Consider the following 17,894-nt stretch of genomic DNA (forward strand, 5'->3'; position numbering starts at 1 on the left):
AAAGGTGCTGAAGAATAATAGTATTATTCTATCATTACAACAAGAAGAAAAGGAAACTGTACATCACATGAAAGGCTGACCAGCTGCTAGTATAACATAATTGATGGGTACATTGCTGATTCAATAAATGCTAAGAATACAGAAATTTATCTACAAAGTCAGATACTCTTGTGTCCACATTAAGAATTTACTAAAATGTATGGCACAAATATACCACATATTTCTTGGTTATTTCTCTTTGCATGCTGGCTTATTTCATATCTTCCCCGCCCCCCCAATAATATTTTTTAAAGACACTGAAGAGGAGGGGGTGGGGGGAAGGGTTCTGGCAAGCAAGCACCTCATCTTACCAACATAACTGGGGGAAAAAAAAAAATCATTTCCAGACTTGACAAGAGCTAAGCTATGCACAGCACCTACTGAATCTGAGTAAGATTTAAAACTTGGATACAGACAGCAGGCACATCACAGCCTACCTTCAGAAATAGAATGGCTGCAGCTGAAGGGGAAACTCGAGCGCTAATGATCAGTTAAGTACTCGATTGCTTCTGTCAGTAAGTTTACAACATACCACAGGGAAGACGCACAAAAAACCTCCTTAGACAAATTCTGATTACATTGACAAAGGAAGAAAACAGATCTTATAAAAAAAGGTCAACATTTGTTAAATAAAACAAAACATGGTGCTGAGACTACAGCTCAATTCAAAGTGAAGCTAGGCAATTTTACAGGTAACTGGAAGGAGTATTGGGGGAGAGAAAACTCATGCTTCAGACAGACATCTGGTGATTACAAACTAGAACTGGATATTTGCTGAGATAAGATTACCTAACCCTGGACTATGTTTAATTTCTTGCCTCTTCCTTTGCAGAATTTAGTTCTGGTTGCTGGGGGTATAAGGTACTGAACTATTACATCTTCATTTGGAAAACAGAGACATGAGGAAAAAGACAATCACATCTGTTAGTGCAGGTGGGCATGTACATATATCTGTACATGGATATGAATACATATTTGGCAATCCTGAATGTAGATGGAAGCTTTGGGATGCCAAGAATGGAAGCAGGGGCCTGATAGCTCTTTAACAAGTAAAGCCTCTATACAACAGATATACTCGAGATGTAAATAAAAATAAGATAACATATAGTAATCTACCTGTGCTGTATAAACTATGTTTCTAGTTTCTCTGCATGAGAAGCACAATTTCCAAGACTTCAGCTCCCATTTAAAGAGCAAATAGACGTCCTAGTTTTCCAGAGATTATGAAAAATCCTATCACTGCTCTATATGCTGGAGTCTATCAGCATAGCTGACTGTATTTCATTTGGAGCGGCACAGCTACGTCAATTTGCACTAGGCAAGGAGCTTCTGTTTCCAAACAGACCATGAGGAGAGTTATGACCTGCAAATCAGGCCAGAATATCCTTGGCTCTGTTTCAGGATGCAAATACTGCTTTTTCTCTTAGAAATACTAAAATTGAATGATCTAGTGAGGAGGCCTTTTCTACCTACTTTGGTTATGGGTCTTTTGAGAGATTGTTTTGACTATCAAGTAGCTTTTAGTGGTTATCAGTGACCACAAGATCAATTTACAATCCTAGAAAACAAATACAATTCTTGCTTACAATAAAAAGCAAATGTGCAAGTAGAGAGGAAAAGAAGAGAGAACAGGATTAATAAATTACAATTGTTAGCAAGCACTAACATGTATTGAAAATGGCAAATTCTCTGGAGTATAGCTGAGCTTCTTTTATTCAGGTCAATGACTCCTTTTGTGATTCCCTTCTCTAAAAAAGAGCATTTTTCAATGATTTATGTATAATAATCTCCACATCAGCATATCTTATTTTTCACTATTTGTTTGTTAAACATGCAGCAAGAATCTCACACTGAAGCCCTTAGCCTTGAAAATACAACTGGGACAAAGGCATAAAAATATACATATAAAATAGAAATATTTATTACTAAAGCTGATGTTTATTATTTGACATGTAGGTAAGGGAAAAAAATACACCATTTTAGATTGCTGAGTTAAGGCTTTAATGGTGTGAGTTTCAGACAGATACATGAGGGCTGTTTATTAAGCAAAAAAAAGAAAATCATACGTTCAGAGGCCAGCAGAGCAGGAAACTGCAGTAAGCATTACAAAGGCAGCTTTTCATTGGTCTGTGCAAGTGCTGTCTCTTTGCAGCCTGTAGGAGTCAGAACTGGACCAAAAAAAAAAAAGTTATTTAAATTATTAAGATGACTTGAGTCAGTTCAAACAGATTTGCAAATTCTTGAATTCAGGGTGGGTTTTTCAGGACTGAACTTCATCATGGAAGGTTTTCAGCCATCTCTACTCCTGTCTGGCTGCCTATATAAAACCTTGATACTTCAAAGTGTTCACCCACCTCTGCGCCCCAAGTGCCTGTTTCAAGTTCAGGAACTGGCATGCTGATTTCGTGGAAAAAAAAAAAAAAATCAGGTGTCCCCTTCTTTGAAGTTTCATTCATTACAAAGGCTTGTCATCCAGTCAAAGAGCAGGACAGAGCCCTGTGACAAAAAGGATGTGATTTCCAACAGTGAATCTGAAGACTGAAATATTATCTGAGGTAAAGACTGAGCATATCATTTCTTTGTCTTCAATCACAGCAAACCTTACATAGGAACACCTCTTACCAGGCTAGAAAAGTCAAAGAAGGTCTCAGATGACCCGAGTATGCATGTCACATTGGATTATCCTACCAGTAAACCCATATCTAGATTAATTCTCATTTCCACCCTGAAGACTTGAGAAATGCAGAAGCCACATATGGGAATTCTACACTGGGCAAAATTGCACCGCATATGAATAGTGACAGCATTTTGGAGGTTATAACTGGTTATAGAAAATATTCAGATAATTTTGATTATTTGATTGACAAGTGAAAATCCCAACAGATTTCAACTGCAGTATGAATTATCTTTTTTACCGGTTCATACTGTACCTATCCCCTAGTGATGCAGAGGATTTCATTGTCTTTGCTGTCAGTTCAGAAACTTTCACCAACATAAAATACATTTTCAAAATCCTCGGGGAACGGATGGACCACACACACAAGGGGAAAGGGTGGGGGAGAAATCAGTAGATAAAATGGCAGATTTCCAGTATGTTTCAGCTAACAGGTCTGTCCCACCCTGCCAATCTCTGGCCAAGACTTTAAAGGCAACCAAACCTTCTTACTAGAGCTGTATTCTCAAAATTGACTGGGTACTTAGTAGGCACTGACGTCCATAAATATTTCACAAGGAAAAGAATGCATTTCCCAGGCATTGACTAACTACATATATTATTTATATGAAACCATAACTTAAGTTGAAAAACAATAAATGCTTCAACAACAGACCTATTCACAACCTACTCCGTTACTAAGTAAAATGGGGTCTGGCTATTCCTCAAGATCTCATAACTATGCAGAAATTCAATGAGACCTGCATATAAACATGACCTACAAAGATGGAATATGAGATTGTAGTCACTTCACCAATACTAGTTAACTTGAAATTACATGGACAAGGGATTATAAGACACTGAAATTCATTTACATTTTATATTTGTATTATACTTTACACTCTTGTTTGAGATCAGGTCTCCCACTCTAAATAAAGGGCAGAAAATGCACAACCAGGAAGTAGTGTTCTCTCCCATTTCACATACGAAGGGTTAGAGCTCAGGGAGATAAAGGACTACATTTTCTACTGCCATGCCCCCAGCATAGCTCACTGATAGCCTTTTCTGGAGGAAAAAGTTGGTACAATAAAGATGAAGGTCAGGAAAACCAGAGATTGCACATTCCAGGTTCATGCCAAGGGACTCCTAAAGAGCTGGGAGCTGAATTGAGTCTTTCCACTTCCCAAACAACTTAGCTACAAAACTCCCCTTTCTTGGTAAATGATCTTCAAACAGGTTTTTAAAGGACTGCTTTGTCATTCAACCTGTTCAACACCCGTAGAGGAGGCATCTCAGAGGAGGTGTAACAGACTAATGCTCTTTTGCCTGAAGCACTCATAGCATTAATGGAAGTTAATTCTGCTGGTGAAAAAGGGTTAAGTGAGTTTTTCTAGCTCATAACCACAGCTAGGGAGAAGGGAAAAGCTTTTGGAGGGGAGAAAGTGGATCTGAGATGTAGGCAGTACCACCACCATTTATGTGTTTACCACTCAGCTGGCAGCTAATGGCCCATGTATAAACTCAGGATGAAAGTGAGTAAAATAAATTGCATTCTTTAAAAGAACCATCTCTTCTTTCAGTGGCACAGAAAAACCATCCAAAATGCACCCCGGAAAGCTATTTTGAGTTTGTTTTTTTGGCAAGACACAGAAAGTGCCAAGATAAAATCAGTCAATTCAGTATTGTGAAGGGAAAAAAAAAAGCAATAAAAGCAGTGGAAGCTCTGGAGACAAGACTCACCTCAGTGCAGACAGCAAGAAGGATATTTATGCACTATTTATACCACTCCAAGTGCAAATTTTGCCTTGCATCAATTATAATGCACGTTTCAAAGATCTTTCTGCAGCTCTGGCATAATACTAATAACGTAGCAACAGTGAAAGGCTGAGGAACCAGGGCTACTGGCAGCCACTTTGGGCAAGATCAAATGGCACATTCCTCTCCCTTGACACTCTGAGAGATCGCATACATCCTGACAAGCAAACACCCAGAGCAGGCTGAAAGTTGCAATGACAGAGGCTGTGTTAGTAAGGGAGCATTTCCCAAGCACCTCCTTGTTGCTTTCTAGCTCTTCCTCCATTCCCTTCACTGCATTGAGTTGAAGTGAGAGGGTTTGGGTGCTACTTGGTTTTACAGTGATGTGATGGGGGCCAGGCCATCAGTCACTGTCAGAGGAAGGAGATGCATTAATGGGATGTTTTGAGGCAAACCTGACTGCTGTTCTGCCTCCCCTGCCATCGCTGCTCATTTTGTGAAGGAACAGGGAAGAAGGGTGTCTCTGAAATCACTCTGGAGCTCCCACTGATTCTGCAAAGCATGGCAGGAGGGAGGCCTGACCCAGCCCTGCTACCCTGCTTCCTCCTTCACTGACAGAGAAGAGCACAGATTCGCATCCCACCTGAAACACACAGCTCTCGGTAGTGAAGCCCACTCACTTATTACAGTACTACTGGTTTATACGGCAGGCGTGAACTAATTCAGTTCATTTGGATCCAAGAGCTCTCAGCAACAGACAGGAAGATAAATAACCTTGGAAAAGGGGGTGGTGACAAGTAGGAACTTGTGGAAACTGACTGGAAGGATCAAGAACCTGCACACTCAGCTCCCCCCACTCCCTCAGCAGCCACAAAGCATGCCCACCATCAGATCCTTCAATGATCTCTGCATTTCATCTTCCACTGAAAAGGCATTTCAGGGAAGTTCTGCTTCGGCTGAAATAGGCAACTAGCCCTTGATACCTGGTCCTTTGAAGGCTTCTGCCAAAGAGGATTTCTGGTAGCACCTACCGTGAAGATATGCCCAGCCCTGTGTTTCCATCTCATCACTAAAGCCAGCCTCTACAGACTCCATTACAGTTGTTTCTTTGCCCCAGTAGCACTTTGCCACAGCAAACTGATCCCACCAGTTGAAAATGGAACTCATCAGCAGGAGGCAGTGAGCAACCTAATTCCTTCAAAGGATTATTCAGCCATGTGATCCCAGGCAGTACCTTCAAAGATCAGAATGTATCCCCAGTTTAGCTTCATCGAACTCCAGCATCACACACACCTCCAGGTAGCTATTTTCTCTGATTTCTGCAGCAATAATATTTCAGTGACCATCTTACAGAACCGAGTTAGACCACTGAGAAGTTCACATGAAGGTTCTATGTGCACGATGTCTGTACCCACTTACAAGCATTGGCAGACCACAAGTGATCCAGATACCTTGTGCTCATCCTCAGCACAGAAAAGCTAATTTCACACCGAGTGTAAAAGACGACAGTAGGACTGTGTCCAATCCAACTCCCCTCTACACCAGTTTCAAGCAGATATGAATTTGTATAGGCTGCTTATGAAGGCCTGGAAAAGGAAACCCTGACACAGCAGGGTGAAATCACACACAGCTCTGTCACTCTAAGGGCTCACACTATAAAACCTTCATTGCTCCAATCCGTGAAGCAAAATGACGAATGACTCCAGTCAAAAGCTTACAGTCAGGACCTAAATCTTCCACCACCCCCTTTCTGCGTGAATTAATTTTAGGTGTTCTGTGAGATAAATTGAATTTTGCATTCTTCCAACTGCAAAAATAGATTGTTCTAGTTATTAAAATAAATATATGAAGAAAAAAATTGAAAAGATAAAAGAGAAAGGAAATACTAGTGTAGTCAGAAGTCAAAGAGTCATGCCAAATAATCACAGTGGTACTAAGATACTTGTGCTATATTTTTGCAGGGGCACCGAGAAAGGAAAAAAAAAAAAAAAAAAACCAGGAAAAAAACTCACACCTTTTCAGAGAGTGCCTTTTTGAAGGGAGTTTAAGGTTAAAATAAAGGCAGATGTCATAACCTAACCTGCCCTGCACCAGCTGACTGATTTCAATGGGAGCAAGAATGGGCCAAAAATTTTTAATCTTCTGGTTATACCTCCAGCAGATGCAGTGCATTCTCTGATCAGTATGGGGTTTTTATGCCTGAATTACAGATTTTGCCCATCATGGTTATCTTCTTCAAACAGCCTTCCTCTTCTCTCTTCCGCTAGGCACCATACATCATTTTTCTCTAACTGACCAAGTTCAGTCCTACATAGAAGACGCTACAAAATCTTAGGTGTCCAGGAGGCTGGGTTGGACTTCCCAGAACACAGGATGCAAGATCCTCCTGAAAGTTGTCTTGGTTCCTCAGTCACGATTTACCTCCTTTCTTGTTGCATTAGTGCATATCTCTTCATACTAGTTAACATATCTACCATCTACCAACATTTCAGCAAGGAGAAGTCCTATGCTCCTCAGGCAGTAAAAAGGCAAAAAATACCAGATACCAAAGCTGAAGAGATTAAAATTAAAGAGATTGACACCTACATGTTTGTATATCTGGGCCCCTGAGACTGTTAAGCAGCAATTACCACTTAAAAGGCTTCACTCTTCCAATGTCTCAGTCACCCACTAGACTGGGACCTCTCAGGGCAGCCATTGTGACCTTTTTAGTAGAATATTTTATGTTCTGACAATTGCAGATCAAGCTCAACTGGAACTATTTACCAAACTTGGAGAAGAAACACTTATAGAGATGAAGACATTTTAAAATAAAGCATCTGAATTTTTTTTTAAGTGAAAAAATTTTGAAAATGAATATTTCATTTCAGCTCAATTAAAATATTTCATTTTACTTAAAACAAAGTTTTTACTAAATTTTTTGATTCAGCCAGCAAACCAAAAAATTATTATCAATTATTTCCACAGTGCTTCTTAGATTTGGGCTCTGAATAGATTTCAGTACAGAAGAAAAACAATCAAGTGCTATGTTGCTAACTCGACCAATTAATTCTTGGTTCTGCAATACTGGATTTTTTCTTAAAGCCCCAGCTTCTTGAATCATGTGATTATATGAAAATCTCAGCTTGCTTTCCCACAGAAAGTAGAGATCTGATAATTTGGGTTGCAAACAAAAGCTTGCATGGTGAGGCACGAAGGGCTTAAAATGCCCCAAACAAGCCAAACATGTATTTTTCCATCTTACCGATTTTAAAGTCAATCTTGTAATATGGAATGGATATTATTTGTGATTTTTGAACTCTTAGGGTAGAGAATATTGCAAATTACTTTCCAGGAGCTATCAAGAAAAAGATGCTTCAGGATACCTCCATCCCTAGGGCTTTTAACCCTTCTCTTGGCCCCCTCCCCCATTGGTTTTGGGGAAGGAAACCATCAGCCAGCTAACTCTAAACCCATACAAACAGTAAGAGTTAATTTGTTGCAATGTATCTGAGTGTAGTAACTGATTACATTTTTCCCCAAAGGAAACTTCAGTTAATTTGGTTAGTGACTCATATGCCAGGCTGCCAATTACAACACAGATGATTACACACATAAATTCACGTCGGAGTGGCTCAACGATCACAGGGAGGGAAAAAAATAAAAAAAGAAAATGAAAAAAAAAGAAGAAGCAGAAAGAAAAAAAGGCTCCTCTCTACCTTCCTGGGATTGGGGGTCGCTAAGCACCCCACCCTGCACGCAGCTGGGTGCCCACCAATGCCATTGGAGACTGAATGCCAAAACCTACAAGACTGGGACTTGACATCTCTGAAATGTCAGTGTCTTCTAGCTTTCCATTTGGGATTTTCATTGCAGAAATATGTTGCACGCTCTCTGAAAGATTGTTTGCCAGTATCGTTAGAAGAATCCATATACAAAGAAAGCAGAAAGGAGGTTAAATGAGCAGTGCTTGGCAGTACATCAGTAAATCATTTAAAGATAACCTGTGCATACCAATACCAAAAAAAAAAAAAATCCAATTAAAGTAACTTATTACAAACCTAGTCCCATTTCTGAAGTGCTTTATATTCCTAAGGAGGAGTGAGAGAGGGGGAGGAAAGAAACAGGACAAGGAGTCAGAGTCTGATACTACAACATGAGGAAAGCCGAATCTAGGCATTAGAAAAAAATTCCCACATGCTTCATCAATTGGCCAATGAAATCAATATCAAGGGGAGTTGGCCAGGCTCCTGAATACATATATTCAGAGAAAATTAGACTTTGCACTTAAAAGCAATAGGAAGCTCTGACATTTGGTGGAGAGCGTAGGAGGAAGAAGGTGTCCTTTTATCTTAAATGAAAGATACTTCACTGGTCTAAAATGTATTTCTAACAAGACATTCCTCTAGATAAACAGCTGCATACATTTCCTTCATTTAGGGTCAACAGGCTAGCTATAGTATATTTAGCAGTTCCTTGCTGGAGAGGTCAAAATCGTTTAGAAACAGTAATTAAGCTTCGTGGCACCAGGGTACTATTATACGAGTTTTACAAGGGGATAGATAAAAGAACCTAGCGGCTAAGTGATTTGCCCAAGGTCATTAAGCAAGTCAGTGGCAGAACCAAGTACTACACACAGACGCCTGGTCTCCCATCCTCACCTCTCACCAGTAGGCAACTCCCCTACACTGGCCTTTATTAAATTACCATTACAAAATGTATTAATTTTAATTTGGAACTATGTAAATTGACTCTTTCGCAAAAGACAGCAATTGGCTGTTAAATAAATACCAAGTGATTACTACAATCATATTTGCTGAAGGGTGGATCATCAGTGTAATGTGCTGGGTTCAATAAAAAGGTTATTGCCTGTTAAATAAACATGATGAGCAGAGTCTGGACTGATGTGGAGCATGTTCAACAGACACTGGCTTTGGTGGGAACTGCAGCTGCTCAGCACCTTTCAGAGTCTGAGTTCAAGTATTTTTTGCAATATGTAGGGAGAAAACTGGCACTGCCAAAGCAGAGATAACTTCATTAGCAAGATAACCTTAGGTCAGATTCTGGCACCCTAAACTTGATTATAAGGGTAGTTAAGTCTCACTGATTACTGTAAAAACAACTCAGTGCAAGATGCTGTTCTTAACAAGGGTAAAGGTAGTAGAAATCATTCCTATAGTATGAAAGGGTAAGATGATTTTAGTGTTAGTGCTAAATTAAGTGCAGATACAGGAAGCTGAGGATCTTGCTTCCATTTTTATTATAACTCAGCAGAAGGGGAGAGCTGTAAATTCAGTTGAATGGTCAAATTATGTCTTTCAGAGAGATGGTCTGTACACAAAGGAAGCTATTTTAAATTGCCAGTTTCTTTTATGTTTTTCCAAAGTGTGAGTTTATAAGAATAGTGTTTGTTCTCTGCCAAACAGTCATGGATGCATCAAAACAGTCTTTGTATCCTGCAGAACTGATTGTCATTTGCAGTTACACACTAAGGCAAGCACCCTGCTATAAACTATAGTCATTCATTTTTAGGCTGCTTCACTCTGCCAAAGCAGGGTGAAAGGACACTATTACAATAAACCCTCCGTTCTGATGTAGTTTGTCAGTGTAAGCAGCACGTTTCACTGGAACAACAAATATTGTTCTTTGCTAAAGCTAAGAGCCAAACAGTCAATGCATGTAGTAACTGCTACTTATGTTAAATAAACAATTTTTTTAAAATCGGCTTTTCCAGCACGAAGTCCGGGCAAAAGACAGAGAAGAGCAGTACCGAATTAAAGCACTAGGTGGCAAGCCTCTAACAAGAAGTAACTTGGGGGAGCAGAGCCTCAACCAAGGCTTTCGGCAATCACCTGACAGAGTTCCGCGTTCTGGAAAAGTGTTCTTCATTTAAACACCTAATGTTTCCCATTAAGAGCTAATGTCCTCCCTATATGCTAGCATAGAGCAGCGGCTAAAGCATACAGGACAAGTTGTACTGCAGACATTGCTTGGAGAGAACGATTCTTACCATTCTTATCTTCAGACCTTACCAAGATGTTCTTTTCCTGTTAATGTTTCCTTAATATAGTTACTTCCCCCCCCCCCCCATTTAGTCTGTTTAAGGTTTTGCTACTGGAAACGGCTGAAGGTTGAGATATGAATTTCAGAAGATACAGGCTCTGCTTGATTTGGAGGGAGCCAGTTTGGGAAGTATGTGATGTGGCTTCTCTACCAACAGCAAGCCAGGCAGCACAGCCACGCACACACATCTGCACTCGCACAGGCCAATTAGAATGTTAATAATAATTAAGTGTCTTACTCCTAAGACGCTCCTACACAGGGGAATGCTAAAGTGCCAGTCAGCTCATTTCATTACATGCAGCCAGACACCTCTCAGACCTCGTGTATTTGCTAAGGGAGCGGAGCAGAGCGATTCCAGCTCCAGCCAATCTGATTTCAGACGATCTGCTCAACAAACAAATTAGAGCAGCCTACAGAAAGAAATGTGAACCAGAAAAAAGTCCAGCTGTGGCAGCTGAGCTATACCTTTTACCTCAAACTGAGCCACAGCAAATAAATACAGGGTGAAACCTATAAATTTCCAGTTTGCAGGGTTTTGTGGGAGTCTTTATCTAGCTTTGGTTCACACGCTTCAAAGCAGCTCCATTTCAGATTTGAGATAATCCCCTAATTAAACACAAACTCAGCCTTAAGCTGCATGTCATCTGATTTCTACCCAAAAAGTCAGAACTGGACACAGATTTGCTGGAGTTGTTCAGCTTGTTCAGGTCTGAGATTACATTTAACTGGACAGCAAGGGCTGGCCCAGAGGTCGCCTTCCATCTGTTTGAACCACACGAGTCACCCACCTTCCTCATCTTTCATGAATGCTGTAGTCTGGCTCACAGCTGACCACAATGCGCTGCTTATTCACAAATCAAGCCATTTCAGATGTTAGTTTGCAAACAGCGATGTCCTTTGATGGGCAATAGGACAGAAGGCTAGCAAGAGGGAATGGTGGGTTTGCTGCTGGAAGTTCTTGGGTTCAAGGCTTGCCCATCTGGTAACATCCAGGAGGGGGCTGGGAAGAAAAGCTTGGATACAATTCTCATGAGCAGAACCTCTTGAGTGACTCTGAAAAGTTTTGGAGTTTCATTATCCCTGGCTTAAAAGGAATTAATTTAGTGTGTTTCTGATACCAGAAATGTTATGGCTACTTTTCACCCAAACCTCTACTTTCAGAAAAAGAAAAAAAGAAAAACAAAGTGAGGCAAGAAGCAAAATCTACAGGAGTATGAAAACAGAAAGCCCTGTTTATTCAGAGTGCACTCCAAATAAAGCAGATACAAAGTAAGTCAAGACTGAGTCATTCGCATTTCCAATAAATTAAAGGAAAAAAATCCCATCATTTTTCACTCTATTTCACATCAGAGAACAATCACAACAGACTACTCACTTAATGCGGTGATGACTTTGCCCCTGCCCCCAAGGGGTTTCTCTGCCTCTCTTGCAGAAAATTCTCACATTTGCCCCCATTTTACGTCTCTCCCTACATCCAGTTTGCCCCATTTCAAACACTTTGGGTTCATACAACTGCCTGCTTGCAGTTTCTTTTTACTGTCCTTTGATTTTTACCAGCTGCAAGAGAAAAAAAAAATACACAAACCCATGCATCTGATTAGATGTGCATGACACATAACGCTACACCTGGGTTTACCCAGATTCAGTTTTCCCAAAAGATCAGAAGTCTGAGCAAAATCAAGCCAGTCCAGCAACCCGAATGCAGTAGAAACAAATGAAAGTCCCTCTGGGTCCTATTTCCAGCTTCTCCACAGATAACTGGAGGGGATGCTGTTGGGCCAACTCACTGGCTGTGGTAGAAGTCTTGCATACCCAGCTTCAATTTTATCTTCATCCCTTGGGAAGTAAAAAGCTACATGAGGAATCCAAACTGAGGACTCAACTTTCTGTTTAGCTAGAGCCCTTTTAAGCCACTGTGGAGATAGAAAGTTTTGTTAAGCCATGTACAGGTATTAATGACTTCTGTTGCAGCACATCAGTGAAAACAGTCATAGAACTTGGGTTAGAAGGGACCTCGGAGATCCCTAGTTCAAACTCCTGCTCAAAGCAAGACTAAATTACAATGATACATATACCACGAGACCTTGAAACAGAAGTGAGCAGATGTGGGGAATTTTCTAGATAAAGGTCTGTCTTTCCAGAGCTTTTTGGAAATTTTTATCCAAGCTTAGCAGTATATAAACAGAGTTTGCTCTAGAGCAGAGCAGCTGCTCTGTTACTCAATAAAAATATTTTCTATATTGCATTGCTGGTGTGCTCTGAGCTTCTGAAAGTATTATAGAAGGTGGAATCAGAAGTATATGGTGGAAAGCAAAAGGGAAATGGTTGCATCTGAGTTTAGCACAAAAACCTAATTATGATTTCACAGGAGAACTGAGGGAGAATGGAGTAAACTCCTACACTGAGCTTACTGCTTGGAGATTCTGCCACAGTGAGGCAGAGAACTGAGAACAACCTGGAGACTTAATGTGGGTATTCACTCCCACAGGGATGCTGCTGACTGACTTAACTGGAACTATATTTGATGCAGACTGTTTTGTATTTTCTGCCCACTTTGTACGAGATCAAATTCCATCCACTCACTCATAAACAAGAACTTCTGTTTTCTCAAAAATTTAATTACAAATTTTAAACAGAAAATAGCAACTAAACATGCAAAAATAAGTTTGAATAACTCTATATGATTTGCACTAGCATTACTCTGCACATACAAACTTTCAAACCATGGAAAAAAATGAAGTGTTCTTGATAGTAATTTTCCTCTCAGCTGTAGAGTAACAAACAAATCTGTTTTACTGTTATTGCAAGGCATCAATGAAACTGTAGGACAATATCTGAAAATGTAAGAAGTATTTAAAGAGTCAAATGGTCTGAGCTTTGTTATTCACATTCAGCTAATAAGACTAATGTTAACTTTTGGAGGCATCACTGTCTATAAATTACAGGAAAATGAGCTGGGCAATTAGCTGGAAGCAAAACAAGCATCCTCATCTTCTGTAGAACACAGCAAATTATTTTATAAATAAGTGTTTGATCAAATAATCATTTGATCTTGAGGGTTGTGTAACCAAAGTTTTCAATCACTTCTCCTTAGCTGCCAAGAGTTTCAGAATTACGGAAGCTATATCATTTTGTCAACCTTCAATGCACGGAAATGTTGAGGCATGTCCCCACAAGATGATTATCTGTCTGACTTGCAGTTGAAAGCTATTAGATGCTACTTTTAACATTAGCTGAGAATTGCCCAGTTGCAGTTTTAAAGTTTGTTAAGGATGACAAAGATGAGCATGACAGACTTGCAGTGATTAAATGCTTCTTGAATTTATTTCACAATGTGCTAAATGTTTCTTATGATACAATCTTAAAATTAGAATGAACTGATCTTGTACCTACTGAAGTTTATGACACGATGAATTCTTTAGAGAGTAAATTACAATGAAACATTGATAGCAAATTACTTGGTTATAAATGTAGCTCATCCAAAAACACATCATGACAAAAACAATGCATTTTATTCAGTAGTATATGTCTGCTTTCATATCTGATTTCAGCAAATACGACTGTTTTCACCTTATACAATCACTTCTACTGGGGCGGGGGGGGGAGCAGGCTTTACAGTCATTGTTGAAGAGCTAAAATTTTACAAAAAGCTGAATAGGGATAGTTTGCTGAGAAACACTGTATATATAATAGACTAAAAAAATTAAGTGGAGTGTGCATGTACTTCACAAGTGTTGAATTTGGACATGGTATATTTCTCTATCTTCAGAGTCCTAGTTCTTTCAATTTCTTATAGTTTGTGGAATTAATTATGCCCATTTCTACCTCAAATGCAGAAGTGAAACAAATACTTTCCTTGGATAAACAGACTTGAACAGATTGCAGAAGACCACAAAATATTGATTATGTTAAGTTTGAACTTCAAATTAAGGCACAAATGAAGGTTAATGTCAGTTATTCATGTAAAGAGTCTTATGAATTGCTTTAAAAATGTATTGAAAAAGTATCAAAACTGGTCATAAGTACTATTTTCAGTAACAAATTGAAGATTACAGGACTGAATTGTATATTCAAAGGTAGTGGATGTGAACATAAGGAGAAAAAATACAGGATTTGCTAAGGGAAATGACATTTCTTTAAATTGCCCCTTCAAAAAAGGCATTCTTCGCTTAATCACATAGTTATTTCCAAGACAGGTGATCATTCTGCTTTGGATGCAGAAGACGGACAGTGGTCAGACCAGCACTGTATTCTAGCTAATGTTAGCTGCAAAGCCTACTTTGGTTATTCTCGGTAATCAGCAGAGTGAAAAAGCAGGTACAACTGCCAGGTTAAAACTAGAGACAGGCAAGAATGGTTTAGTTCCACCTCCATAACCACTGCTCTGTCCTGGGCAGATCACAGCTCAGCTGTAACCATAAGCTTCCCATAGGTAATTCAGGCTGTTCCCACCAGGTGCTGTGTGTCCTCTGCCATAACCAGACCAAATCAGCGTGCTTGCTACAGGCAGCTGGAAATGGCCAGTACCAAAGGGCCAAGAGACCTGCTTTGTGTTCTGGCTTTATCGCTGCATTATTTTTTACTTCCATCCAGGTGCTAAGGATGTTGTTGCTGTAATTACTATGAAATTTGCAGTATGATTGGTCTGGAGTCCTTATATACACACATCCCTTCAGGACACTGTGCTGAATTCTGAGTTCACAGAGCCACAGAAACTGACCTAGTTGTGTTCACACTTCCTCTAGAGATGTGGTATAAATTTAAGCCAGGGAAACTGAGTCTCTCTCTGCATTAAAATGAGAGAAAATGCCAGTGTCAAGACAGTTGGGGCAAGCTAGGATCTGGGCCTTAACTCTCTCCTGCAGTTTAGAGCTGACAAGGTAGACATCACTAAGGGAATTCAGCCATTTAACAGGCTCCGGTACCTTGAAGCAGCTCTCTGAGTGGCATTATGTCCCCACAATGTCGCAAGGGGCTCTCCAGCTGTAGCAGTCTCTCATTAAGATGGTGTGACCCATAGAACATTCCTGCTTACATCTGTGGGCTTGACCACTTTGAAATAAACCCATGAGAAGTTTCTGTCTTTAGCAACAAGGTGGACCAAGGCTTTTCCACATACCTCTTCAACCCAATGCTTTGGAGTCAAATGCTTCCGGTATTTTAATATAAGGCTTTAGGAAGCTTCATATGGTTATGTTTCCTTTTTAGTATTAGCACATACCCACACCCAGCACTTCATTTTCTTAAAATACAAATACGTACATGTATAATAAAAAAGCTGACAAGTCCTAGTCAGAGTTTAAGAAGTTTTGGACCTGAAAACCTGCGCACCCAAAAAAGGATAAAATGTGCCTCCTGCACCAATTTCTGGTTCTACAGCCTGCCCATCACCGTGATGATGCAGAGCAACACTGCAAGGGGCATGTGCTACATAACGTCAGCTGGCATCAGCAAAGGTGCTGTGGATACTGCAGAGCTCTACTGTAAGACTGCTGACTGTTTTCATGGCATCACATGAAACACAGAAATAAATAGCTCCTCTTCTATGATCACAGCATGAAAGTTTTGCTTTGCTGTCTATCCCTTCTCATTAAAAGCATAAAACACAACGAAAGATAGGGATTAGACACAGAGGCAGGCAAACGCAACAGAGCCACAGGGAAGAGCTCAAGGAATAAAAGGATTGGCACATGTGCCAATAAAGCTGATCCTGGTGTCAGCTACGACTTGTGCCCTCAGAAGCCGGAACTGAATTTCACTCAGAGAACAGAGGAACAATAGGCATAGACGCTCTAGACCACACAGACATGTACACCCATTTCCTTCTCCTGAGCCTCTGTGCAGGTGTTAAGAGAAACCTCTCCCCCAGCAAACTGTCATAAAACTGTTACTTTTTCTTCTCTAAAGGCCTCTTAAAAACAAACAGGCATACGCTCTTTTCCTGTGAAGCAAGTTTAGGTTTTTTCCTATTTAAATGACAAACACATCAGAAATCTTCCTCACCACAGTGCATCCTGTCTTTTCTCTGTCTGACATTTAGAGTACAAACTCTTTAGGGCAGGGTCTGTCTTTATTTTTTATGTCTCATACAGAGCCAAGTCATATTCTCAATGTTAAACAGTAAGTGGAAAAGGCCCATACACATATACAAGGTTATATGATATATGGCTAGCTTATGTATGATATACACATGACATGGTCAGTAAAACAGGCCTGTACAAGAAATCTCTCTACTTATATACACAACAAGACAGATCCTGACTTGTGTGCCGGGGCATACACACATGGTACAGTGTATCAAGGAGGCCCTTGTAAATGTACATGCATGCATCTGATTTTTAAAAGTCTCCAGGATCCCTTCAGACTAGGAGGAACAGGGAGAAGCAGAGAAAAAGAGGACTGAAGAGGGAGGACATGTTGTCTACAGCTCACCTCTTCACGATGCTCGTTGGTGAGTGGTTCGGGAAGGTGGGAGTGACTCAGCCACACAGACATTGTGCATTGGACTGCACATCTGAGAGAAGGTTGAGAACCACTGCTCAGTGTGACCCCTTTCCTGGGCAAAAGCAAAGCAATTACATCTCTCTCAACAGTTCCCAAGTACCACCTTCAGTCAGGCACCGTGATGACATCAGCCTTGCTTTCGCAATTATTTAACCTCTGTCTTTCAGATCAGCAATGAACCAGCAAGGGTGACTAATACACACATCAGCTCTGGAAAGTTATCACACCAAACAGGGTGCCGGGCCCCAGGAATGAACTAGTCTTTCATGAATCTATTTGTTTTGTATTTGGGGAAAGACTGTATGAAACCAAACATTATGTGTCCATAAGAAGGTACAGGCAAACCTCTGTGCTCCATGGAAACGTCAGTCCTTTTGTCAGAAAGGTGCAGATATAGCAAAGATATTTGCTTTTTCTCATTTCTGTGTGTTATTTTGTACTATTCCACTCCAACTGTGGCTTCTGCTCTCACTCTCCATACAAGCACGGAAAATGTAGCTTCTCTTAACAGACTTCTACAATAAACATGCCGATACTTGAGATGTAAACGGAGAGGCTGGCATTATAACAGAGCCTCTAAATCAACCTCAGGACCTTGTTAGCATAATTAGTGATAGGACTGGTATCTTACAAGATCCAGGACAGAAAGTGGAAAAATAGTAATAACAATTAAAAAATATAGTTGTATCCCAGCAATTGCCGGATGATTGCTGATGGTTCAAAAGCAAGTCAGATCTTGTGTGAGACAAATACATTTTATATGATGTTTGATCTTGCAGGAATTCTGCCGGAAATACTCAGAAGCTTATTAGAGGAAAATATGCGAATCTACTCACATGAACAATAAAATATTCTTGTGTGGAGGAGCTACTGTGACTCCCATCCTCATAATAGGTGCACA

The 17,894-nt window shown here is 40.1% G+C and overlaps 1 protein-coding gene across 7 annotated transcripts in view; it reads right to left on the reverse strand.

Moving 5' to 3' along the window:
* Nucleotides 1-17,048, reverse strand: part of MYL10 (myosin light chain 10) — a 166,057-nt gene extending 149,009 nt beyond the window's left edge. For 3 of the 7 annotated variants that reach the window (XM_072882117.1, XM_072882119.1, XM_072882115.1), the window contains exons 1-2: nucleotides 16,922-16,944; nucleotides 2,106-2,207 (exon numbers count right to left, since the gene is read on the reverse strand). Coding sequence is in view for 2 of the 7 variants with exons in the window: in XM_072882114.1 (XP_072738215.1) it covers nucleotides 16,922-16,984 (63 nt within the window). In the remaining 5 variants the exon portion in view is untranslated. Of the gene's footprint in view, nucleotides 1-2,105; nucleotides 2,208-16,921 lie in introns of all 7 variants that reach the window. The other 4 variants (XM_072882113.1, XM_072882116.1, XM_072882118.1 and 1 more) reach the window with 4 other exon arrangements.
* Nucleotides 17,049-17,894: the final 846 nt, after the last annotated feature.

This window comes from Ciconia boyciana, chromosome 17 (genome assembly GCF_034638445.1).
Source record: "Ciconia boyciana chromosome 17, ASM3463844v1, whole genome shotgun sequence".
NCBI classification, from domain to species: domain Eukaryota; kingdom Metazoa; phylum Chordata; class Aves; order Ciconiiformes; family Ciconiidae; genus Ciconia; species Ciconia boyciana.